This window comes from Macaca thibetana, chromosome 14 (assembly GCF_024542745.1).
Source record: "Macaca thibetana thibetana isolate TM-01 chromosome 14, ASM2454274v1, whole genome shotgun sequence".
NCBI lineage: Eukaryota > Metazoa > Chordata > Mammalia > Primates > Cercopithecidae > Macaca > Macaca thibetana.
The window spans coordinates 86,397,921-86,420,703 of record NC_065591.1 but is presented as its reverse complement, the minus strand read 5'-3'; the positions used below and the strand labels follow the sequence as shown (position 1 = coordinate 86,420,703).

Below are 22,783 nucleotides of genomic sequence, written 5' to 3'. Positions count from 1 at the left end.
AGCATAAAAATGTTTGTCTCTGAGTCACAGACTTTTCTTCTGTCATTCATTTACTCACCATTATCTGTATCTGGATTTAGTTCTGTTTTTTAAAAATGGGCTAACACATTATGCTGTAGTAAAGGGTTAAGGTTTATAATGTTTGCCTTGAAGTAAATACTCAGTAAACGTGCCTTTCTTTCATCATTGTTTCACTTATTTAATAAAATAAGCTGAATTAGAAGCCAAATGAATTCTAACTGTGACAACTAAAAATAAGTATAATATTTTCCTTTATTGTTTTCAGGTACTTAGTGAACTTTACCAATAGTCTTTCATTACTTTGGATTAGTTTACAGATAGGTATTAGTACCAATAATAGTAATTACAGGCTATCATATTTTTTGCACACATCTTAAATCCTGAAACGAGCTTGAGTTTCTTCTCCGTTCTTCAGACATCAGCAGAAAGAGGTTCCTCCTTAATGGAAAATCTAATTCATCTTATCCTAGAGTTAAAAGAAAAAGTGAAAAAAAAAAGTGTTTTACTTTGGGGAGATGCTCTTTAATCTCACTCATTTTAATCTAAATTTGACTTAATGTTCCCATTTGGTTGAACAGAATGTAAGAGCCATACCCACGTCATCCCAGTAACTGGAAAAGCCACTACTCAGTCTTCCAAACTCTCACGACTGACACATAGTTTCCAGACAAGGAGCATCAGCATCACCTGGGAGCTGGTTGGAAATGCAGAATCTCAGAGCCTACCCCAGACCTATGGCATCAGGTCTGAATTTTATTGAGATACCACGTGATTTGTAGGCACATTCAAGCTTAGTACCAGACTAGACAACGCCTTTTTTTTTTTTTTTTTTTTTTTTCTGGCTTGTTTTATGGCACAGAATAAGAAGGAAACGATAAAAGGTTTTTTGTCATCAACCATTACCATTTGTTTGTTTGTTAGAGACACAGTCTTGCTCTGTCACCCAGGCTGGAATGAAGTGGCTCAATCTTGGTTCGCTGCAACCCCTGCCTCCCGGGTTCTAGTGATTCTCATTCTTCAGCCTCCCGAGTAGCTGGGACTAGAAGCGTGCATCACCCCACCTGCTAATTTTTGTATTTTTAGTAGAGACAGGGTTTTGCCATGTTGACCAGGCTGGTCTTGAACTCCTGGCCTCAAGTGATCTGCCTGCCTTGGCCTCCCAGAATGCTGGGATTGATAAAAGTAAATGAATAAAACCTCTTAGTGTGATGAAAGCAGTAGAAGATTCACAGTCTCTAATGGAAACATGCTTTAGAACTACAGTTGGACGATCATAATTCTAAATTTAAACTTTAAATGATGTGTATTATATGTTGGAAGAGTCCTAACTACCATGATCACATTGTTCATGAGAAAGAGAAAAAAAAAAAAAAAAGCACGAGTGAATTGTTTAAATTGACCATGAGATTTGACTGAAGTATCTAACTGAAGCATATTTTATGGGAGAAGTTCCTGGAAAACTCATTGTAAGCCACAGAAGACCTCTCTTTGAAAGTGTTAGTTCCAAGATGTATTTAAAATATATGCAATTTTTCATGATTCATACACTGAAAAGAGTAGGTTGCATTGATTGTCCCTCTATTGTTTGCATTTGGTTTAGTTTAGCAGTCTCAAGTAGAGAAAACAATATACTTTTGAGGGAGCGGGGGAGGTATGTGAGTTAGCAGCAAGAAGATTCTAAACCTAAAGAGGCATTTAACATATACTTACTGGTTCATTCATTCATTGGTCATTCTCATGACTAATAGCAATTGAGCACCTGTTGTACCAGGCACTGTGCTAAGTGCCAGATACACAGTGGTGAGTAAAAGACAGTCCCTGCCTTCATGGAGCTTGTGATAGTGTATTAATTACTACTGACAATTTTAGAAAATTATCTGTGGATTTTGTTCATCTATGATATTTCTGTGCCTAGCATCTTCCTTTTTTCACTGATAACGAGAAAGGTCTAATTCTTGGTTATCAGTCTGACATCTAGATTGATCAATTGTGACTGTACAGCAGATAGTAGCAGCTCATATGATATGACAAAAATGCAGCTGGCAACCTAAAGAGGTGAAGCTAAGCTATCTGTCAATAACAGTTACATATTGTAACATGACCACTATAAGGGCTTGGCACCAGCTGGAAGTAAATGGAGGGCCGAGGGCTCCTAGGAATGCAGTGTGGATGAGTAAAAATGAGCGGGAGCCATGAAATGTCTCTTAAATTGTATGGATGAAAGGAATGCAATTATGGTCAAAATGAAACCTGAATCTTTTATCATATGTCCCTAATCGATAAATTGGGTAATTTATTGGACTTATATGTCTTTAAATAAAGGAAATTTGTTATTCAATAGGTCTCATAATAGGCATGCAGAAAACCATTCATCTTTAAAACAAATTACTTAGTGAGTTTTCTTGGAATGATGGAATTACCTACGATAAGTGGAACCTAAGAAATTGAGTGGAAAGTTGAGATAAATAGCTTCCAATAGACAAGTGGCCCAGACTCTGGTTGAATCAACCATTACTGCAGGACACTAGTATCTTTGTGGATTATGAAGGTAGCTGCCTCCCAGATTCCTAAAACCCTGTGTTCCCATATCCCTGGCATTTGTACCTATTTAACCACAACACTACAACTGTTGCTTGTTGCACAGTGACTAGATTATCTGCCGTGATGGTCCAGTAGTCTTGGGCCATAGTCTTGGAACTGAGGGCATAGTCTTGGAAGCCAGATGGACATGGGTTTGTAGTTCGGGCTCCACTACCTCCTAGACATGGGATTGTAGGTAGTGAAGTGTCTCTATGCCTTAGTTTTCTTACCCAGAAAATGGAGATTATAATCCTCAACTCATATGATCATGTGGATTACATAACTATATAAAACACTTGCTGCCATGCCTGGCACATGATAAATGGTGGCTACTACTACTTTATCATCATTAAACCGAAGTCTTCCTAACTGGTTCCTGTTTGCTACATGAATCCCCTTTAGTAACAAGTTTTGTTTTTTTTTTTAACCTCTTGTCTCAGTTTCTCAGTGGCTGTATTTTCCCCCTTACTGAGCCCATATCCCAGAGGCTGCATCCCTGGCCTCCTGGGGCCCCTACTCCTGTGTGACACTTTTATTGAGCTCTCATCTCACTTCAGGTTTAGTAGACATCCTAGCTTGTGGGCACTTGGCTCAGAGACGCAGTAGTGTCTAGTGGTTGAATGCATGGACTTTGGAGACAGACTGCTTTGGTTCAAATCCCAGCATTCTACTCTTCTACTTGCTAGCTGAGCGACCCGGGGTACATTATTTCACCTCCCTGTGCCTCAGTTTCCTTATCTGTGAAATGAATTATACTTGTTTCATGTAATTGTTGTAGACATTAGATAGAATATTATATACTATTGTGTGTGCATATATTATATAATATATAAATATATAATACATAAATATTATATATAATATATACATAGTATATAATACATAAATATTATATACTATATAATTATATAATTATTATATAAATATATACTATATAATTATATAATATATAAATATTATATACTATATAAATATTATATATAGCATATAAATATTATATACTATATACATATATAGTATATATAGTATGTATAGTATACTATATACATATATAGTATATATAGTATGTATAGTATACTATATACATATATAGTATATATAGTATGTATAGTATACTATATACATATATAGTATATATAGTATGTATAGTATACTATATACATATATAGTATATATAGTATGTATAGTATACTATATACATATATAGTATATATAGTATGTATAGTATACTATATACATATATAGTATATATAGTAGTATATATACATACATATATAGTATATATGTATATCATATATAATATTTATATCATATGAATATTATATACTACATAAATACTATCTATAATACATAAATATTATGTTATACATAAATATTATATAATATATAAATACTATATATAATATATAAATATATACCACACAAATATTATATAATACATAAATATATGATATATAAAAATATATAATATATAAATACTATATACTATATAAATATATAATATATAAATACTATATACTATATAAATACTATATACTATATAAATATTATATACTATATAAATACTATATAATATATAAATATTATATAATGTATATTATATACTATATAAATAGTATATAATATATAAATATTATATAATGTATATTATATAATATATAAATATAGTATATAATATATAAATATTATATAATGTATATTATATAATATATAAATATATAATATATAATTATTATATAATGTATATTATATAATATAGAAATATTACATATATAGAAATATTATGTATTATATCAACATAATATATATTAATTACAAATTATATAATTATATAATATATAAATTACAAATTATATTATTATATAATATATAATTATATAATTATAATATATACTCTGTCACCCAGACTGGAGTGCAGTGGTGCGATCTTGGCTCACTGCAACCTTTGCCTCCCAGGTTCAAGGAATTCTTCTGCCTCAGCCTCCCAAGTAGCTGGGATTACAGATGCGTGCCACCATGCCCGGCTAATTTTTGTATTTTTAGTAGAGATGGGTTTTCACCATGTTGCCCAGGCTGATCTCAAATTCCTGACCTCAGGTAATCTGCCCATCTTGGCCTCCTAAAGTACTGGGATTACAGGTGTGAGCCACTGTGGCCAGCCTATTATTGTATATATTAAGAATCTAGACTAAGCAATGCTATATAGCATTGCTATTATGATTCATATCTTGGTTGAGTACCAAGCTTGAATTTTATCTACTTCTCCCTTTGGACCCAGGGTAATCTCCCAATTTTAGGTCTATTTTAAGGACTTATGTACCTAGCTGCATGACCCTAGATTATCTGGACACTGTGCTTCCATATGAAGACCTCTGTCTTCCCCACATCCTGCTACAAATGTTCCTGGCAGACACTGGCTATGACAGTGAGGAATGAGTAATATTTTGTTCCAAAGTTTATGTCTGCTGAGGAACAACAGTATCCTGGGCCCAGTCTGGTGGCCTCATTCCTGGAATAAGGTGAAACTAAGAGTGCCAAGCAAAGTAGCTGCCATGTTCTTCCTTCATTCCCTCATTTCCCTTTCCTCATTTCCACTGGGAAACAATGATCCTCTATCTAGAAGAAAAGACAGTGCAGGATTCCTCTTCACAAAGGCCGACTGTGTGCTAGAAAGTCTTGTGTAGATAGAAAGTAAAGAAAAAAGTCATAAGTGTATCCCAGAGGATGAACTTCTGTTGTATCCATGGGGGTAAATTGGTTAGATGAATTGTTACAGTTTGAGTTCCATAGTGACATAATATGGTCAAACTAAAAGCAATCCAAGAGAAACAAGTCAAAGGAAGGTTGAATTCTGATTGAGATCTTTAAACAGAGCATATACCACTTGTCTGTAAACTGCAAAGTCCCCTCAGGGGCTTCAGTGGAAGTCAAGGGCATCAGGGTCTTACTTCTCAGTCCTCCGTGCCTGGAATAGTACTTGGCTTGTGGCAATAAACTGTTTCTGCTCGGCAGTCCTGGCTTCAAGCCTTCCACAGGGAGATTCCTTTTAATGCTCCAAATCCCTTCCAGGGCCACTGTCAATATTTTTTAAAGCAAGAAAATAATTATTAGCATATTCTCTTTTTAGCACAGTATTTTAAAGATTTTAATTGGTGATTTTTTTTTTATTTATTTGGGTGTGGGTTTATTTGGTTTGACTAATCAAACCACCCAAATCTTTATCATTTGTTTAATCTTTTATTCCATTTCATTCATTCAACTATTCTCTATGCAATTAAACTTCTACAGTGCTCTTAGATCATTTAACTTGCCCCTAAACAAACAGATAACAGAAACATCCATAACAAAACAGAAAGGGATCAGGAATAAATAACAGTTAATAAATAGAATTCATTTAGTCAACTTTATCTGATTCTGATTTAATTCCTACAGTAAGAGAAAATATTTCTAAAGATAATAGGACCAAAAATCACTACATTAATTCATCCAATAGTTAATTCATCCAATAGATCCAAGAATCCTCTAAAAGCCACAAACTAGATGCTGTCTAATCTCCCCTTGAAAAAGAGCAACAATAAACTCACTGGATCCTGCGTTTTAAAAATCATTGCAAAATACCTGGAAAGTGATGTTTACCCATTGATAATTACAGTTCTTGGACCCTGATGCCTTTCAATAAGGTTTAGCAAAGATTGGCAGTTGGTTATCCTCCATATCCTAAAATCACCTGGTTACATTTTGAGACTCAGCAAACAAGCACGTGGTGAATGTCCACTGTGTAGAAAACTGCAACCCAAGTCTAGTAAGTTGGTGAATTTGGGTGAGTTGCCGTAAGTTGTTTTTCCCATTTCTAAGGCTGCAAATATTAATGCCAAACATTCTTCATAGATCCAAGGCTGCCCACTGGCGTCCTCACCGATATTTGATCCCTCTCTAAAGGGTTCCATAGCAAGTAATTACTAGCAGCATAGTCTCTGGGTTCAGAGGAGATCTGGGTTTTGATCTTAGTTCTACCATCTATCAGTTATTTGATTTTGACCAAGTTATGTAACCCACTATGTCTTAATTTCCTCAATTTTGAAATAGGGATGATAATATCTACTTGAAGGATTATTGTAGGATTTAGATGAGATGGCTGTAAAGTGCTTTGTACTCAATGAATGATAGCTTTTTTTTACAGGGAGAATGATTTTACTATCCAAGCATGGACTAAGATTCCGTGACTGAAGGTACAGTCATTGAACTGACTTGCCAAACTCTATGTCAATACCTGCCTCTCCTTTTCCACTCCTGAGTGGAGTAGCTGAAGTTATCTGTCGAGATTAGTTTCTCTCTTCTTCAAAGACCTTCAAGGAAGATTCCACAATCTCCTTCTGTTTAAGACCTTAGAAAGTTTAAGCTGTACCTTCTATCTAACCTAAATCTTCCCCTGCCATGCAAGCCAGTTTCCTCTTCTATCCTGTTCAGAGATACAAAAGGGCTGCTCCCGAACTGAAGGAGATAGAGACACAAACCACCCTTCAAAAAATTCATGAATCCAGGAGCTGGTTTTTTGGAAAGATCAACAAAATTGATAGACCACTAGAAAGACTAATTAAGAAGAAAAGAGAGAAGAATCAAATAGATGTAATAAAAAATGATAAAGGGGATATCACCACCAATCCCACAGAAATACAAACTACCATCAGAGAATACTATAAACACCTGTATGCAAATAAACTAGAAAATCTAGAAGAAATGAAACAGTGTGGTCATTCCTCAAGGATCTAGAACTAGAAATACCATTTGACCCAGCCACCCCGTTACTGGGCATATACCCAAAGGATTATAAATCATGCTGCTATAAAGACACAAGCACACGTATGTTTATTGTGGCACTATTCACAATAGCAAAGACTTAGAACCAACCCAAATGTCCATCAATGATAGACTGGATTAAGAAAATGTGGCACATATACACCATGGAATACTATGCAGCCATAAAAAAGGATGAGTTCATGTCCTTCATAGGGACATGGATGAAGCTGGAAACCATCATTCTGAGCAAACTATCACAAGGACAGAAAACCAAACACTGTATGTTCTTACTCATATGTGGGAACTGAACAATGAGAACACATGGACACAGGGTGGGGAACATCAAACACCAGGGCCTGCCGGGGGTAGGGGAAGGGGAGAGGGATAGCATTAGGAGACATACCTAATGTAAATGAGTTAACGGGCGCAGCACACCAGCTTGGCACATGTATGCATATGTAACAAACCTGCATGTGTGCACATGTACCCTAGAACTCAAAGTAAAATAATAATAAAAAAAAAAAAAAAAAAAGGACTGCTCCCCAGCCTCTGGATAATAAACTCTAAAACTTAGTGGCCCATGACATTTATATTTAATACCCCCAGTGCATGATACCCTGTGGGAGACCAAGGAAATAGATTTGGACTTGTGGTTGACACTTTGTGAAGATCCAGTATGTGGAAAGCAGTATAAAATCAGGAAGCAGAACCGTGCAGACAAATCACATCAAATTAGATGGAAGAATTGTACTAGTTAAGTGTAAGTGTGCTCTTTCACATGCAATCACAAGAATGTCATAGAGAAAAACAGCTGAAATATAAATGCCGATGCCCAGAAATGCATTAGAAACTCTCAAAGCAAAATATGGTTATGCATAAATATTTGCTATATTCAGGGATAATGGTTGCGGGAAAAAAATAATAGCCCTTCACACATGTGAAGTGATGTTTGGGTGAAGAAGTTCCAGAAGGTGATATATTTGACTGGATAAAAGCGGGTCTAGAAAAAACCATGGATGCTCTCTGAGGCAGCTGCTTCTTTTAAGAGAAACTTAACTCCCTCAGCTCAGGGCATGTGCATTCCAGAAGGAGGAAGGCAGACAAAGCCAGAAAGACTTCAAGTGTCGACTCCTCTCAACTGAAAAAGAAAAGGGCAGCAGGCACAAAGGGAGAAGCTAGAAGAAAAGAATCAAATCTGTTCTTGAGGCTCAGAATCCTCTAGAGATTCCTCTTCTCTCTTCCCTTCTCATGCTTCCAACACTTTCCACTCAGAAACCTTTATAGGTGTATTTTTATACTGAATTTTAAAATGACTAAAGCATGCCTTTATGCCCAAAATTTTAGCCAGTAGGACCTGGTCTGGTTTTATAGGGAAGGTAAGCTCACACCTTAAAAATATTTGAGTTCCTTTCAGCTCTCTCTGGACTGTAAATAATGAACATTGGAGCTTGAAAAGCCAGTTTAGAGCCATATCATCTGTACTTTTCTTGTGCAAACAAGGTCAGAGGTTTGACTAGAGAAAGAAAAATATAAGTACTTTTAATTTATGTCTGGCGACTCCTAGGCTCTATAATTGTCTCGACATGCCTTTGGTGTCTAGCAAATTCCTCCTATATTGTAGGTGCAGAAAACATTTTAATTGAATGAAATAATGAATAACTCGTGTCTAGTAAATTCCTCCTATATTGTAGGTGCAGAAAACATTTTAATTGAATGAAATAATGAAATATATCCACACTTGCTTGGCAACATTTTGCACTTTCTAAGCTTGTACTTAATATAGTAAATAAACTGGATTCAAAATTAAGTTTCCATGTATTAAGGCACATGTAGAACTCATTAATGTATTTGGCAATACACTTCTGAAATTCATTGGAAAAGGAAGTGTTATGTAAGGGGAAAATTAATAAGTTTATTAATCAAATTTTTCATGACTACTATAACCTTTGTAGGTTTTAGCCAGAAAAATACAAAAGCCCTTGCAACTTGAAAACATTAAATTAATACATCACTTTATTTCTGCAAAGTCCTTTATAGAATAGAAATGCAGAAATAGTTTTAAAATAAACAATACAATAAATGTACTAGTTCCATAATGAATGTCTCACAAGCCTACATTTTTCTTTTCTTTCTTTCTTTCTTTTTTTTTTTTCTTGAGACAGAGTCTTGCTCTGTTGTCCAAGCTGAAGTGCAGTGGTGAGATCTCAGCTCACTGCAACATTCGCCTCCTGGGTTCAAGCAATTATCCTGCCTCAGCCTGGAGAGTAGCCGGGACCACAGGCGCACGCTACCAGGCCTCAGAGTCTTGCTCTGTTGTCCAAGCTGAAGTGCAGTGGTGAGATCTCAGCTCACTGCAACATTCGCCTCCTGGGTTCAAGCAATTATCCTGCCTCAGCCTGGAGAGTAGCTGGGACCACAGGCGCACGCTACCAGGCCTGGCTAATTTTTGTATTTTTAGTAGAGACGAGGTTTCACCATGTTGACTGGGCTGATTTCGAACTCCTGACCTCTTGTGATCGGCCCACCTCGGCCTCCCAAAGTGTTGGGATTACAGGCATGAGCCACTGCACTCAGCCAATTCTACATTTTTGTTTTCGAAAAGTTGTAAGGAAAGGAAAATCTTCAGGAAATCACTGAGAATATATGAATGATGGACATTAGCTAAATTCTTCCTTATCCAGAAAGTTCTATAAGTTGGCCAAATTCCATTTTATCTGATTAAAAGATCTGATGAGAAAATTACACTCCTTTTTTTTTTTTTTTTTTTTTTTTTTTCAGTATGAGGTTAACCTTTTCAAGTAGACCCAGGTTGTTTGTCCTTATCTGATAGGAATGTGGAAAGCCTCTGAAACCCGTTTTACCTCAAATTTGAACCTGGAGGCTAAACTGAAACTGAACTTAGAGAAAACTAGCAACATTTCTTTTTTTTTAACTGAATAGAACACTATTTGCTACTAAATCAATTTCAAATCTCTGTTCTTCTCCGAAGGCATAATCTTATGTTTTAAAGAGAGATGGAAGAACCCAATGACTAAGAGCAAGAACATTAGCTTCTGACAAATCTGCATCCAGGTATCAGTGTGACATTGGACAAGTCACCCCCTGAGCCTCAGCTTCAAGTTCTTCAAAATGTGAATCAAAAGAGCATATATCTCACTGGTTATTGCAAGAATTAAAAGAGATTATTTGCAAAAAATGTATCATGTGCAGAAGAAACTCTGTAAATGATAACCATTATCACTATTATTATCACCATAATTCCCAACATCAACATCATCATATAAAAAGACATCCCTAACTCTCACCCTGGCATCCAGTGCTTCTAACTCAGCCCATGTATCACTGCATCAAGAGCCTACAAGGAATCAAAAGTCCACAGAAGGGAGGACAAGAGGCCTGTCAGCCCATTGTTTCTATTGTCACTAATGGCATTCCCTAGACCCAAGAATAGAGTGCAAAGTAACAACCACGTGAGACACCTTGTCCATTTCAGTGTCTTCACAGCCCTTATTAGCTGTAGTCACAATATGACCACAAGAACAAGTAGGACAGCTCATTCAGATAAGAGCCCCAGTCTGAACAACTCTTTCTCCTGAGTCTCACTAGCTGTGCAACCAATGGTATCCCCAAAGAAATATAATGTTCATTCTGTTCAACATCCATAAAACTCAACTTCTGAAACTTTTGATTTTTTTTTACTAATTTCATTCAACCAAAGGAGAAGAGAAAAAGCACAGAAATAAACACACGGCTTCTGGGTACTTCCATAATTGTCACTGTCAACTCATTCGAAAATAAAACATGCTATGATTTAAGTTGTTTACCTCCAGGACAGATTGCACTCTTAACAGACTCTTCAATAAGTTCACCTATGCTTTGCTACATAGCCCAGTATTGCAGTATTTTATCTATGGTTAAGGAAAATCCAGTCTGGACTCTTACTGAAGTCTCACCTTCAACAATCAATTACTTTGTTGTGAGAGTATATGGAGTTGATTGTCTTAAAATTCAAACAAACCCAGCTAATTCATACATAGCTACAAATATGCTGAGATCCATGCATATGTGTTGGGGTCCCTAGAATTTAGACAGGCTTGGGAATATCTGCAAAATAGTATGTAGTGTTTATCCAAAGTCACAAATTCAAATATACATAGGAAGAGGCCAGGCCAGTAATATAAGTAAAGCTGGCCAGGGGTAAGAAATAATTGGTTCTCCCAGTCTTTCCCTTTTTTACTACTTTTGATGAAGGCATCATAAAAGAGAAACAATTTTTTCTATTTCTACAATGAGAAGAAAAAACCTGCAGTGGGCACGTGAACATACATAACTTGTGATGTTTCCTACTGGAGTAGGGAACTTGGTGTAGGATGCTGAACAGTGGAGTGGGCAGGTCAGCACGGGGCATTGTAACCCAACCCCAGCCACTGTTGCCTGATGCAAATGGTGCCTTGGTATTGTCAAATCATCCTTTATCCTCCCTGCTCCATCACCACTCAAGAAAATCTAGACGTCTAGATTTGTATATAAAATTTCTATTTTAAAATATTGACAACTGGTTCAAATATTTAAAAAATATACTGCAGGGCAAATAAATATGTTTGCAAGGTGAACCTGGCATATGGGTCAACATTTTGGGATCTTGAGCCAAACTAAGGTACCTCTCACAGTCTAATTAGATGTGGAACATGGTGGTCTGGTGTGGAGATAGGGGATGGCTCTGTGGTTTTGCATTTGGACCTTAGGCCATGCTATTCATTGGGATGGGTGATATAAGGGAAGCAGCAAGTCGGGGAGAGGTGTGAGTTTTTTGTGTGTTTTTGTTTGTTTGTTTGTTTTAAGACGGAGTCTCACTCTGTCTCCCAGGCTGGAGTGCAGTGGCGGAGCTCGGCTTATAGCAAGCTCCCTGGTTCACGCCATTCTCCTGCCTCAGCCTCCCGAGTAGCTGGCACTACAGGCGCCCACCACTGCGCCCGGCTAATTTTTTTTTGTATGTTTAGTAGAGACGGGGTTTCACTGTGTTAGCCAGGGTGGTCTCGATCTCCTGACCTTGTGATCCACCCATCACAGCCTCCCAAAGTGCTGGGATTACAGGCATTAGCCACCGTGACCGTCCCAGAGGTGTGAGTTTTGTTTTGGTCATGTTGGGCCTGAGTTATCTTACGACTTATGGGATATCCAGGAAAAGAAGTTTACCTGCAGGGACACATTTCAGAGGCATCCTAGAGAGGCCATAGTGGAAAGTCTGAGAAAATCCCAGGAAACCTAATGGAACAAGATTACAAGACTGTCGGAAACATTCTGATAAACATCAAGATTTGGAGAATGGAGTGAATAAAAAGAGTGCTTAACAGAGGGTGAGAAAGGAGTAGAGGGAGAACCAGGACAGTTAAGTATCATGGAATTTGAGAAAGGAGCAACGTTGAAGGAGAGAGCCATCAACAATGTCAAATGTTGCAGAAAGCTCAAGCCACCTAGAGGCAGAACAGTATCCACTGCATTTAGCCATAACGTGTCACCAGAGACACCATAGTGAGTAGAAAGTCTATGGAATTGGGGGTCAGATCTGAATTTGGATCTGGTTGTGCTACTTAATGCATAACCTTGGGCAAGTTAAAAACCTCCCAAAATCTCAGTTTACTCATCCTAAGATGGGGATCAGAATATCAATATCATATATCTTTGTGAGGATTTGGGGTAAGCAAAATTAAGCCCCTATCCTCAGATAGCTTGTGTTCTAGTGGGACAGATAGCCAAAAAAGAAGTATATAAAGAAAGATGGATGCTCCTCGACTTACAATGGAGTTACATCCTGAAAAACCTATCATAAGTTGAAAAAAAATTCTAAGTAGAAAATGCATTTCATACACCTAACCTACCAAACATCATAGCTTGGCCTAGCCTACCTTAAACATGCTCAGAACACTTACATTAGAATGGCTAACTAGAAGCTGCAGCTCATGGCCACTGCCCAGCGTTGCAAACGAGTGTCATATGGCATATCGCTAGCCCAGGAAAAAAGCAACTTTCACACCATCACACTGAAAAATCATTAAGTTGAACCGCGATAAGTTGGGGACTGTCTGCATAAAATTTCAGGTAGCAATAGAAAACAGGAGAAAGAAGAAAGCAGTGTAAGGGATTAGAAGGTGACTTAGAGGACAGTTTCTATTTTGACCTGCTGGAGCGGAAAGGCCTCTCTGAGAAGACGGCATATGCAGTTGAAGCCTGAATGAAGAGAGAGGAAGACATCTGAATGTCTGGGTGACATTTAAATGTCCCAAGGGGTAAAAATGGGTTTGGCATGTTCCGAAATGTCAAGAAAGCCTATGTGGTTAAAGTGGAGTGGGAAAGTATAGGAGATGAGATCAGAGAGATGAGCTGGCCATGGAAGCATGAAATCTAGTCTCAGAATAATAAAAAGCCATCAGACAGCTTTAAGCATGGAGGTGACATGTAACAATTTATGTTTGTAAAAGATCCCTCTGGTTTCAGTGGAGAGAATTAACAGTAGCAGGGGCAGTAGTAGAGGCTGTTATAGGATGCTATTGCCAGGCCTGCAAAAGGTGACAGGGGCTTGGCAACCGTGCTGGTGGGGGATTTAGGATATATACTGAATTCAACAGAATTGGCTGATAGACTGGATATGGAGTTTAAGGAACTGACTTCTAGGTGTTTGGTGGTACCATCTCATGATATGGGAAAGACCTATGGGTTTTTAAAAGCCTGGGGGTAGAGAATAAGAGTTCTGTTCTGGACATCTTAAGGTTGAGAGGCCTATTCGACATCCAAGTGGAGAATCAAGTAGGTTTTGGGATTTAAAGGGAAAAGTATGGGGTAGAAATAAAAACTGCTGGAGTCATTAGCCCAATAGGGCTAGATCTCCCAAGGTGTGAGGGTAGGTAGAGAAAAGAGCCTGTGACTGAGCCCTCTAAATTATACAGGCTAGGAGGAGGGAGAGCCAGCAAAGAAGATGGAGAAAGAATAGCTAAAGAGGTAGGAGCAAAACCAGGAAATTGGAGCATTGTGACCTACAGGCCAAGCTAAGAAAGTGTTTTTAGAGGGAAGGAGAAAACAACTACATCAGACGTTACAGAGAGGTTGAGTATGTTGGAGGGATCATTGGATTTGACCTTCAAAAGGAAGGCTATTTGCAATCCTGGGAAAGAACAGTTTCCCTGGACCCATGGGAGCAAACGCTTAATTAGAATAGGTGAAGTAGCAAAGGAGAAGTAAAGGGATGGAGAAAATGGTTAACATGTACTTATATTTTAAAATAGTAGCTATAGGAACCACACAATTCTCTAAAAGTCTTATGCAAAATTCTGCATGTATGTAACAAGATGTGTCTTCCAGGAAAAGAAGCCATGGCTGTCATCAGATATATAAAGGAGGGGTCACTGCAAACTGAACTAGAAGCAAAGGTTCAATGACTGGCCTCTAGGCTCTGAGGCTGGGCTGGAAGAGTGTGGCACCCTCGCTAGATGCTAATTCCCTGTTCTGGCCAATCGTATGTGGCTTCTAGCCATGATATATATTTTAAAAAGAGCAGGATTTCCCACAAGTATATCATTTAAAAACCCAAATTTATAGAATCTATTCTCAGCATTGAAAGATTTTTCTAGGCTAAAATAGTACCTCTGTGCCACCTCTAGTGGATGTTATTTTAAAAAGCAGCCAGACAGTCTTCATTTTATATAAAGGATATTTGAAAAGATTGCTTAGGAAAATGAATTTTTATAAACCAAATGATACATCCTATTCACTCAGACTGTCTTACAATCTAATGTATCCAATAAGAATAATACAACACACAGCTAGTGTATAAACTAGCTTTTATATAGATTTTTAAAACAATGAAGATAAATCCAAAATATAACGGTATAGACTTAGAAAAAAATGTTAAACACCAGGAAAATAGTACATATAGGCAGGGCTTCCAGCTGAAATCTAGTAGGTCATTCCGCATCCATTCGTTTAATTCAAAATAGACTTTTTTTTTTTTTTTTTTTTTTTGGCGGAGTCTCGCTCTGTGGCCCAGGCTGGAGTGCAGTGGCCGGATCTCAGCTCACTGCAAGCTCCGCCTCCCGGGTTCACGCCATTCTCCTGCCTCAGCCTCCCGAGTTGGGAACAGGCGCCCGCTAAGATTTTTGTATTTTTTAGTACGGGGTTTAAAATGGTCTTGATCTCCTGAAGATCGTGATCCGCCCGTGGCCTCCCAAAGCAAAGGCTTGAGCCACCAAAATAGACTTTAAAACTTTCCTTGAAGATATTGTGGGAGCAAATTGCACTATTTTATTGGTCTCTCCTTTTATAAGAATGGGTCATACGAGAAGACCCAAAGGAGTTTCTATGTCTGCTTTAGAAATGTAAAGTGGGGTCGGACACGGTGGCTCACACCTGTAATCCCAGCACATTGGGAGGCCAAGGCGGGCGGATCACTAGGTCAGGAGTTCCAGACCAACCTGACCAACATGGTGAAACCCCATCTCTACTAAAACTACAAAAATTAGCTGGGCGTGGTGCTGTGTGCCTGTAATCCCAGCTACTCAGGAGAATGGGGCAGAAGAATCGCTTGAATCCAGGAGGCAGAGGTTGCAGTGAGCAGAGATCGTGCCACTGTACTCCAGCCTGGGTGACAGAGCGAGACTCCGTTCCAAAAAAAAAAAAAAAGTACAGTGGGCACAACATACATCATGTAATCTGAAATGATGGACTTCTGGTCCTGCAGCCTCTCTCTTAGGAATCCTTAGTGAATTGGGACCTCACTCGCAGGTTGACCAACAATTCTCCATAAAAAATGTCAAGGTCTCTTAATGAAGGAGTCTATGCAATACAATAGTTTTGTTATTTCTTCTAGCAACTGCTGATACCTAAGAGTGTCACAATAAAAATCTGATGATTGGGAGAGCATGAAATATACATCTAGTAATTGTTGAGAAGGAACCATGAAAATGAAGGGTGTCAGCAGTTTCAAACTAACATCTGGGATTCTGGGGCTCCTCGAGCATCTCTTGCACACATGAACGATCAATAAGAGCTATCAACGCTCAGATCCTCTGTGGGATGAAATCCTTGGATGATTTGACCATGTAAATGACTTAGGTTCTGCTAAGTCAGTGATTTGCAAAGTCGGGTACTGGACCAGCAGCATTAACATTATCCGGTAATGTTGTAGAAATCCAAATTCTTGGGCCTCACTGCAGACCTACTGAGCCAGATATGCCAGGGGTGGCGCCCAGCAATCTGCTTTTAACGAGCTCCCAGGTAATTCTGATGCAAATCTAAAGTTTGGAAACCACTGTTACTTGTCATACGTATATTGATAAAGATTAAATATATTATTGTGTTTTTCAGGCACTTGGAAAACATTGTACATGTCATTAAATAGAAATAACTCCACCAAGAAAGTGGGACAGCAAAGTACATATTGATATCTACTTCTTCTTTTTTGTTTGTTTGTTTGATATGGAGTCTCGCTCTGTCACCCAGGCTGGAGTGCAGTAGCAGGATCTCGGCTTACTGCAAGCTCCGCCTCCAGGTTCACGCCATTCTCCTGTGTCAGCCTCCCGAGTAGCTGGGACTACAGGTGCCCACCACCATGCCTGGCTAATTCTTTGTATTGTTAGTAGAGATGGGGTTTCACTGTTTTAGCCAGGACAGTCTCGATCTCCTGACCTGTGATCCACCCACCTCGGCCTCCCAAAGTGCTGTGATTACAGGCGGGAGCCACCACGCCCAGCCTATTTTTTTTTTCTAGATATGAAGGTTTATTTGGACATAAGCAAATTCATTATAAACTAGTTCAAGAACTTTCCAAAAACCTATTTTTACTTCAATAGTATGGTTTTATAATAAAATACTCTGTCATCAAATAGGCAATTTCATATTAATTTCACAAATATACTTCATCACTGAGATTACCTGCAGCTGGATTTTTAATGTGGCATTCATCTCTCTTAATATAAAGTTCTTCTTCCAGTACTTCCTTAATTCTCTTATGTGGTTCACAATATAAAAATTTCTTCCCTATAAAGGCATTAACAAAATCAATTACTTAGTATAAATTCTGCCCAATCTTCTAGCCATTATATCTATATGATAACAATTTTTTAAAAAGAAGACATGTTATTCCATACAAATATCAGACAATTTGCCCTGAAGGCTCTATCTTGGAAAGATCTCTTCCATGGGAACTTTAGGTTCTTTTGGGACTTCACGTTTTCATGTAATTCCTGAACTTGTAGAGTAAGTTTCAGGTACCTCTTTTAGGTGTTAGGAAGAAATACATAAAGTGTGACAAGCATTTGGCTAGGGGCTGAAGACAGAACAATGAATAAGACAGATGTGTGTATGGAGCTTACAATCCAGGTACAGAAGAGAGAACAAAATCTCAGCATTTTTAAATCGTCATTTTAAAAGAGTGAAACTGAATTGTAGTAGTGAACCACTTATGGACATAGGACTTTTCCCTGGCCTCTAAATCTGGACCTATAGGACATGACTACTATAGTCAAGGACTGAATTGTTTGTTCTAAACACCGTAGCTACATTTCTTCTGCTCAGTCCAGATGTCAGAACTCCAGAGAAACAGAAGAGCTCTGTGCTATTGGGCCTACCCATATCCGCAGTCTCTCCTGTCGGCCTCTCTCTCTTGCTCTCTGAGCTCCAGCCACATGGCCCTTCCGTTCATTCCTACCTTTGCACATGCTGTTTTTGCTACCTGAGCTGCCTTTCTCCTGGTTTTGCCTATATAACTTCTACTCAAATTTTAGGTCTTGCCTTAAACATTAGTTCTTTAGGGAAACTTTCCCTTACGCCACAATCTGGAAAGGACTTTTTATCATGGCACCCTACTTTATTTTTCATTTTACTTATTGCATTTTGGATACAGCTTCATTTCTTTATATACAATTATTTGTGTAGCTATTCATTTAATATCTGTCTTCTTTACCAGATCACAAAACCCATAAGGGCAGGGATGTTGCCTCTTCAGTTCATCAGAGTCTTAGAATAGAGCTTGATGTAATAATAAATGCTCAACAAATGTGTGTCCAGTTAGAACTAAGCACTGTGAAATTAGAGCTCTGACTAAAGACTATTCTGTGTGCATGTCTGTCAATGCAGTTATACAGTAACTGTGAATGTCAGTGAACCGGTAGTTCTAATCTCAGTACCCAAAAGCTCAATTCAAGGAACCATTGAAAACCTAAACAACTGAGTACTTTAGTTGTTTATGATTTGATTTTAAACTCCCATATATATGGGCAGGTATCTCATCTTTTCCAGACGAATCAATAAACAACACAAGTGAGTCAATTTGACGGGGATGCAGACTGGCACAAATGGGGCAAGAGACCTGCTGCTTCCGGCAGTGATCCCAGGTCATTCCCAGTCATGAAGATCCAGACACACCCTCAGACATGAAAAAGTTAGAATTATATACTTTCAGGGTCTCATTCTTGTTTCCCCAAAGTTGGAAATCATATGAATAAAATATGGGAACAGCATTACTGAAGCCTAACTTTGGTTTAATCTGTTAAATCATGATCTTCAAGCAGAAAAAGGGTTCACAAACTTGGCTAGGAAGAAAACTAAGCCTATAACAGAACAACAGAAAGGAAAAGATCACCTGCTGTCAGTTCAGGTCTCCTGATAAATTTCAGTCCTGCTGCTAGGAAAATGTACAGAAGAAATCACTAAAGGTGATTTGAAGAATTGTGGTAATTGGGAGAGTACTAAGGAGCTAGTACGAACAAATATCTCCTGCTCAGGAGAAGAAAGAAAAGGAGGGGAGAGAAAGGGAGGGGAGAGGAGAGAGAACTTTCAGGCAGAAAAAGTTTTCACAAACTTGGCTAGGAAGGAAGGGAGAGGAGAGGAAAGGAAAAAGGGAAAGAAAGGAGAAAGGAGAAAAGAAAGGAAAGGAAAGGGGAAAGGAAAGGAGAAAGGAAAGAGGAAAGGAAAAAGGAAAGAAAAGGAGAAAGGGAAAGAAAAGGAAGGGAAAGAAAATTAAAAAAAGAAAAAAGGAAGGAAGGGAAAGAGAGAAAGAAAATTCTACAAACTCTAACATAGCAGTTTGATGTTGATCTTTACCAGCATTTTGAGTGGATTTGTCGATAGATGTCTTGTTTATATAGACATGAGGAACTGTGATCACTGAGAAGGATAACTAAGAACAATGTTATTCCAGAATTTCTTTTGAAACAATATTATTCCAGGTTTTTGGGATTCTTTGTTGTTGTTGTTTGTTTTTTTGCTGAGAGCTAATAACAGTTGCATCTTACATATATTACTATTTCCCTTTCTCACAATGACCTATTGGCAAGTATAATTATTCCTGTTTTATAGTTGAGAAAGTAGCTTCCTTAAGTCATAAAACTAAAATCATGAAAATGAGAAGCCACACTTACCTGAGTCTCCCAAGCTCCTAGGGTTATTAAAAATTGTTTATAGTTTATTACAACCCATAGTTATAGATCCACTGCACTCTACTAATCAGTTCATACCTAGAATACAGGTTTCAGTGATTTGATACATTGGAGATTGTTGGAAGAAGTGGCCAGCCAGCCACGTTAGAGCACTACAAGTGATCTTAAAGGTGACATTGGCCAGGCACGGTGACTCACACTTGTAATCCCTGAATTTTGGGAGGCTGAGGTGGGTGGATCACTTGAGGTCAGGAGTCCAAGACCAGCCTGGCCAACATGGTGAAACCCCATCTCTATTAAAAATACAACAATTAGCCAGGCGTGATGGTGCATGCCTGTGGTCCCAGCTACCTGGGAGGCAAAAGAATTGCTTGAACCCGGGAGGGGGAAGTTGCAGTGAGCCAAGATTGTGCCACTGCACTCCAGCCTGGGTGACAGAGTGAGGCTCCATCTCCAAAAAAAAAAAAAAAAAAAAGCAAAAATTAAATAAAATAAAGGTGACATTAAGTCTATGAAAGATTTGGTTGGTGCTCGAATAGCCGCCTTTATATAATTCAAGGATGTTTACGTGGGAAACAACCACACTTCGTGTTTGAGAGCAGGCCTGTGATTAGGGAGTAGAAGCTGTAGAGAGACTGAAGACTTTTCCAATAATTAGAGACATTTGAAAATTGACTGAGTACTTTGTGCTTGTGCGAACAGCCTGTCTCTACTTAGGCTGAGCCCCTAAAAGGAGGTTCTGAGGGAGGCTGAGGCAGGAACTCTTTCATTTTCCCACTCCAACTTTGTGAGCTTGTGAAAGTTTGGACATCTGCCTTAAGTCATTAGTCCTTTCCCTGAAACTTGTCCAATGCCTGGCATGTAGTAAAGACTCAATATATGTTAAATTGATGAGTGAATGTTAATCCCACCTTTTACTCCTAGAGCCACAGGACGAAAGAAACTTAGATACTAGCATCTTTAATGGGGAAGTTTCCTGATAGAATTTGAAGTAGGAGGCCGGGCGCGGTGGCTCATGCCTGTAATCCCAGCAATTTGGGAGGCTGAGGCGAGCGGATCACTCGAGGCCAGGAGTTGAAGACCAGCCTGGCCAACGTAGCGATACCCTGTCTCTACTAAAAGTGCGAAAAAATTATCCAGGCATGGTGGTGTGTGCCTGTCATCTCAGCTACTCAGGAGGCTGATGCATGAGAATTGCTTGAACCCAGGAGGTGGAGTTGCAGTGAGCCCAGATCATGCCACTGCACTCCAGCCTGGCAACAGAGCTGTCTAAAAATCATAATAATCATAATAATTTTAAGTAGGAGTAAAGAATCTCCATTACCTAAATATACTGAATTTATGTGGGTAATCTCCATTACCCAAATATACTGAATTTATTAAATATATCTAAGCAAGGCCTCTGCATGCTGCTGATAATAACACAAGGAATGACGTTTCATAGTCATACTGGAGCTGATGCCCAGGGAAGAGGCCCCTTTCACCAGGAGGCAGTGGTTCTGTAACTCCTTGATGAGGTCTCTGGGGAGGAGAGTGTGTGGTCCACCAAGGGAGGTGCTTCGGCCCAACCCTCTCTCCTGGGGCCCGCCAGCGCAGAGGAACCGTGGAGAACCCCAGTCTGCTCTCCAGAAAGGCAATCAAGGAGGCGCTGCAGAAGGGCTGGAAACTCCTCTGTTCCTCTGGTCTATTATTCTCACCATCATTCCTTAGCACCTACTCAAGACCTGGGGTGCAAGAGGCTGTGAAATATCTGTTAATTCATGAAACAGTATGGGTGAGTAACAACCTGGCTAGGACCCAAATTACAGCCACTTGCACTGTGGCTGTGGGCCAGAACTGTCTTTACCTATTTGAATATTGTGTGTTTGGCAGGGCAGAGAGCAAAGAACAGTGCGTTAAAATGTGACCCATAATTATGAGATTCTAAAAGGATTGGGTAGTTGTAGACTGAGAGTCCAAGAGATGGAAGTTAAAAGTGATTTAAGTATTTCACCTGCACTGACTGACTGTGGCAAGTCACTTTCTTTCCTCTGGTCTAGATCTCAATTTCCTCATCTGTAAAATGAAATAACTGGCACAATGAGCTGCGTGTTTCTAAGGGTGTATACGCATGCATACATACACATACATATACATATATAAATGCATGTATAAAATGGTATACATATAAATGTGTGTGTGTGTGTGTGTGTGTGTGTGTGTAATTCCTTTCAGAATAATGCAACTACCGATTAAATCGGAGCTGATGTCCAGACTCTGGGTTCAGGCAGGCTATCGGGAAGGAGGGCTTGGAAAGATGAACCGATGCTTTCTGCCACAGTGCCATCATCTCTGGCTCTGTCAAAAGCAGCAGCTCCATCTCCCCTGCCCCAAACCTTCTCAGCCAGTTCCACTGCGGTTTCCCCCAGCTGCCCCGTCACTCGTTCTCCACGCCCCTCCTCCCGGTAGCGTCCGCGGCGGGAGCTGAACTCACACTGCTGGCGGTGCTCTACGCGGCCGCGGCCGGGCTCCTCTGGCGCCTCGCACCCCAGCCCTGCCGGCGGCGGAGGCTGCTCCTCTTCGCGACCCGCCTCGGGCGCCACCACTGCGGTCACCACCACTGCCTCCTCGCCTGTCATGCCGCAGCTGTCTTCTGAGAGCCCCGGGCACTGTTTCCTTCTCAGCTCAGTTGCAGGCCGCCCGGCACGCGAGGCGTCTCGGGTTGCCATAGTGACTGCCGATTCTCCCCGCCCCTAGCCCGCCTTCCGAGGCCCTAGGTATCTCGCGCGCCAAAGAAGGCGCTGAAGTTATGAGGCTGGGGTTATTATTATCATTGACCTAAGCAAAGGACTTTCCATTAATTTCTCGTTTATTTCTCACACGAGCTCGGCAAGAGAGTCTTCACTATTCCCAGATACAGAATCTGAGATTCAGAAAAAGCGAAGGAAACTGCATGAGGCCTCATAGCGAGGAAGCGG

General features: G+C 39.3%; 1 protein-coding gene across 1 annotated transcript; it reads right to left on the bottom strand.

Annotated features, from left to right (window-relative positions):
• Positions 1-255: 255 nt before the first annotated feature.
• On the bottom strand, positions 256-22,552 carry C14H11orf97 (chromosome 14 C11orf97 homolog). Its single transcript, XM_050758933.1, has 4 exons — positions 22,300-22,552; positions 17,323-17,427; positions 5,550-5,675; positions 256-487 (listed from the first exon to the last, which is right to left on the bottom strand). The coding sequence occupies exons 1-4, from the start codon at positions 22,532-22,534 to the stop codon at positions 483-485; spliced, it is 471 nt and encodes a 156-aa protein (XP_050614890.1). The 5' UTR covers positions 22,535-22,552; the 3' UTR covers positions 256-482.
• Between the last annotated feature and the right edge of the window lie 231 nt (positions 22,553-22,783).

Excerpts from the sequence above, each read along its gene's own strand:
- C14H11orf97 (XM_050758933.1), bottom strand. The coding sequence starts at position 22,534 with ATGGCAACCCGAGACGCCTCGCGTGCCGGGCGGCCTGCAACTGAGCTG. Across the intron at positions 17,428-22,299 it reads CGTAGAGCACCGCCAGCAGT|GGAAGAAATTTTTATATTGT; the intron begins GTGAGTTCAGCT and ends ATGCCTTTATAG. Across the intron at positions 5,676-17,322 it reads CATTAAAAATCCAGCTGCAG|TGGCCCTGGAAGGGATTTGG; the intron begins GTAATCTCAGTG and ends AAATATTGACAG.